This window comes from Solanum tuberosum, unplaced genomic scaffold (genome assembly GCF_000226075.1).
Source record: "Solanum tuberosum cultivar DM 1-3 516 R44 unplaced genomic scaffold, SolTub_3.0 scf00226, whole genome shotgun sequence".
NCBI lineage: Eukaryota > Viridiplantae > Streptophyta > Magnoliopsida > Solanales > Solanaceae > Solanum > Solanum tuberosum.
Window position 1 is genome coordinate 398597 of NW_006239155.1, and position 3442 is coordinate 402038.

The window sequence follows — 3442 nt, forward strand, 5'->3', positions numbered from 1 at the left end:
AGTTGGCACAAAAAGAAAAGATTAGATACGCATATTGGTAAGTCAAACAGTGTTCACAATCAGGCAAAGAAGAAGTGTGAAGATCTAATGCGACAAGAACAATCAATTCAAGCCGCATTTGTTAAGCTATCAAATCAAACCAAGCTTGAGCACAAAATTCGCTTAAAGGCTTCAATTGAAGTGGCGAGACTTCTCTTGAATCAAGGATTGGCATTTCGTGGACATCGTGAAGATGAATCATCGCTAAACAAAGGTAACTTTCTTGAAATTCTTTCATGGTATGCGAAGCGGTGTGATAAAATTGGTGAACTTGTGTTGAAAAAGGCTCCAAAAAATGACCAGATGACTTCTCATAAAATTCAAAAAGATATAGTCACTGCATGTAAGCTTGAAACAATTAAAGCTATTATGGAGGATCTAAACGGTGACTATTTTTCATTGTTAGTTGATGAATCTTGTGATATATCACGTAAGGAGCAAATGGCAATTGTTTTGCGTTATGTTGATAGAAAGGGGTCTGTGGTGGAACGGTTCATAGGAATTATTCATGTTCATGATACTAGTGCTTTATGTTTGAAAGAAGCTATTGTTAACTATCTTGCGCAACATTCTTTGAGTTTATCTTTTATACGAGGGCAATGCTATGATGGAGCTAGCAATATGCAAGGGCGTTTAAGTGGCCTTAAAGTTTTGATTCAACAAGAAAGTAAATCAGCTCATGCAATTCATTGTTTTGCTCACCAACTTCAGTTAACTCTTGTTGGGGTATCTAAAAAATGCCTTCAAGTTGGAGAACTTGTATTGTTGGTTTCTAATGTCTTAAATGTAGTGGGAGGTTCTTTTAAACGTATGGATGAACTTCGAGAATCTCAAGCAAAAAAAGTTCAAGTGGCACTTGATATGGGTGAGGTTGAAAGTGGTAAGGGATTGAATCAAGAACTTGGTCTTGCTAGAGCTGCCAATACTCGGTGGGGTTCACATTACAAATCTTTTAAGAACTTCATTAGTATGTTTGGCTCTATTACTGATGTTCTTGATACTATTGTTGTTGATTCTGAATCTGTTGAAGAAAAAGCTAAGGCAACCGGATATCTTAAAGTTTGTCAAACATTTGAGATTGCTTTCATATTGCATTTAATGAGAGATATTTTAGCGATCACAAATGAGCTTAATGAGTCTTTACAAAAGAAAGAACAAGATATTGCAAATGCCATTCTACTTGTTAAAGTGGTGAAGAAACGATTGCAAGATTTAAGGAATGAAGGATGGGATTCACTTGTCGAGAATGTGTTCGCATGTTGTGTCAAGTATGATATTTTGATACCTAATTTTGATGAGTTCTATGTTAATTTTGGAAGATCTCGACGTAAAGTTGCTGAGTATACTATTTCACATCACTATCGTGTGGAAGTATTTTTTAAGATTATTGATTGGCAGCTTCAAGAACTCAATGATCGTTTTAATGAGGTTAGAACAAATTTGCTTGTTGGAGTTGTTTGCTTGAATCCAGTTGACTCATTTTCTAGTTTTGACATCAAGAACATATTGAGAATGGCTGAATTATATCCTGATGATTTTGGTGAAAATGTAATGGTTACTCTTAGGAATCAGCTAGAGACTTATATAGTTGATGTCCGTGATGTTGATAAAAGGTTCTCCAACTTAAAAGGGCTTGGCGATCTTTCTGAAATGCTAGTTAAGGTAAAGAAGCATTTAAACTATCCTCTTGTGTTTCGCCTTATAAAATTTGTGTTGCTCCTGCCGGTTGCTACTACTACAGTTGAAAGAGCTTTCTGGGCAATGAAGTTGATCAAGAGTGAATTGCGAAATCGAATGGATGATGATTTTCTGAGTAGTTGTATGGTGCCTTATGTAGAGAAAAGAATATTTAATACTATTTCTGATGAGAGTATTATGAATAGGTTTCAAGAAATGAAAACTCGTAGAATAGAATTGTAATGATATATTTTAATTAATCAAAATTTGTTTTGTTTGCATTTTTTGCTTATTTATTTTTTATATCTTGAACCCACTTCGTGAAAATCCTGGGTCCGCCACTGCTGCTAAGAGCAAAAAGTTGTAGCTCATGATCCTCAACTCACATTCACATGCCTAAATTATATTTGTCGACAATGGTCACATTCACATGCTTAAATTATGTTTGTCGATGGATGAGAGCCCAAAATATTAGCACCGAGTTGTAGGGTTGAAGTACTTATATATTTGTTTTTGTGATCACCATTTAAAATGTATTCATAGCACATAAACTTTTTTGATATATTTATCTATTTCGAAATAATTTTAGATATGTTATGTCAAAAATTGACCTAAATTTCAATCATATGTAACTTTAGATACCACATGTCTAAAATTATTTTGGAATGGACACTGAAAATCTGTAGATTGCTTTTTTCTTATAAAATATGTACAAATTAAATAATGATATCTAAAAAGGTAATCATAAATGTTGTGGTCCTTACTCACGTTAATAAGCCCAAATTGTAATCTTCCGAGTTAAATAGAACCAATGGGTAGATACTTCTTTGGACCACCAAATGTCCAAGCCTGCAAATTAAATTACTTGCACAACACATAGACCATGCATATTGAACAAGCTTGGTGAGAATATTACACTTAAATAGAGAAGATTAGTTCACATTAATAGCATCCCATACTTAAAAATATTGTTAATGACTTTTATAACATCAAAGTGAAGTTACTACTCTCTCCATTTCATATTATCTCTCACATTTTCTTTTTACACACTTTTTAGAGAAATTACAAAAAAAGAAGTATATGTATGTACCTTATTCATCAATATCAAAAACTTCCTATGTTTCATATTACCTCCTTATATCAAAACTTTCATTTTGCTTAATCAATTCAAAAAAATTAAAATAGTATCAGTCTAATTTTTATTTATTTTTAATATTAAATAATAATAATCAAATTTAAAATTACAAAATATAATTAATAAAGTTAATTTAGTAAAATACACCTCTAATAAAAAGTTTCTTAAAAATATATCATATCAATATGACCCAAATAATATAAATGTCACGACCCAAAAATGGACGTGATGGCACTCGTCTTAACCCACCAAGACAAGTCAGCCTAAAACTCAACCATTACAATAAAATGCGGAAATTTTTATAATAAACTCAAAAATACCCCCAAAATCTGGTTGTCACGTGTACAAGCCTCTAAAGTATTACAATTGAATCAAAAGAAAAATACAAGTCTCATATGACATTGTTTCTAGAGTAGAACAAGATCATAATCAGGAGTAAGAAGGATCGCTGAGAAGACAAACAACTACCTCACAAATCTCCCAGAAGCCTTGGAAAAGAAGAGAATGACAAGTACCACAAAAATCCAGGCTCGTAACCTACAAAAATTTGTAGAAGCAAGGGGTGAGTACCAAACCACACGGTACTCAGCA

General features: G+C 32.8%; 1 protein-coding gene across 1 annotated transcript; it reads left to right on the forward strand.

The window, feature by feature from the left end:
- Positions 1-36: 36 nt before the first annotated feature.
- On the forward strand, positions 37-1959 carry LOC102591153 (zinc finger MYM-type protein 1-like). Its single transcript, XM_006356801.2, has one exon. The coding sequence runs from the start codon at positions 88-90 to the stop codon at positions 1957-1959; it is 1872 nt and encodes a 623-aa protein (XP_006356863.1). The 5' UTR covers positions 37-87.
- The last annotated feature ends 1483 nt before the right edge of the window (positions 1960-3442 follow it).

Excerpts from the sequence above, each read along its gene's own strand:
- LOC102591153 (XM_006356801.2), top strand. The coding sequence starts at position 88 with ATGCGACAAGAACAATCAATTCAAGCCGCATTTGTTAAGCTATCAAAT.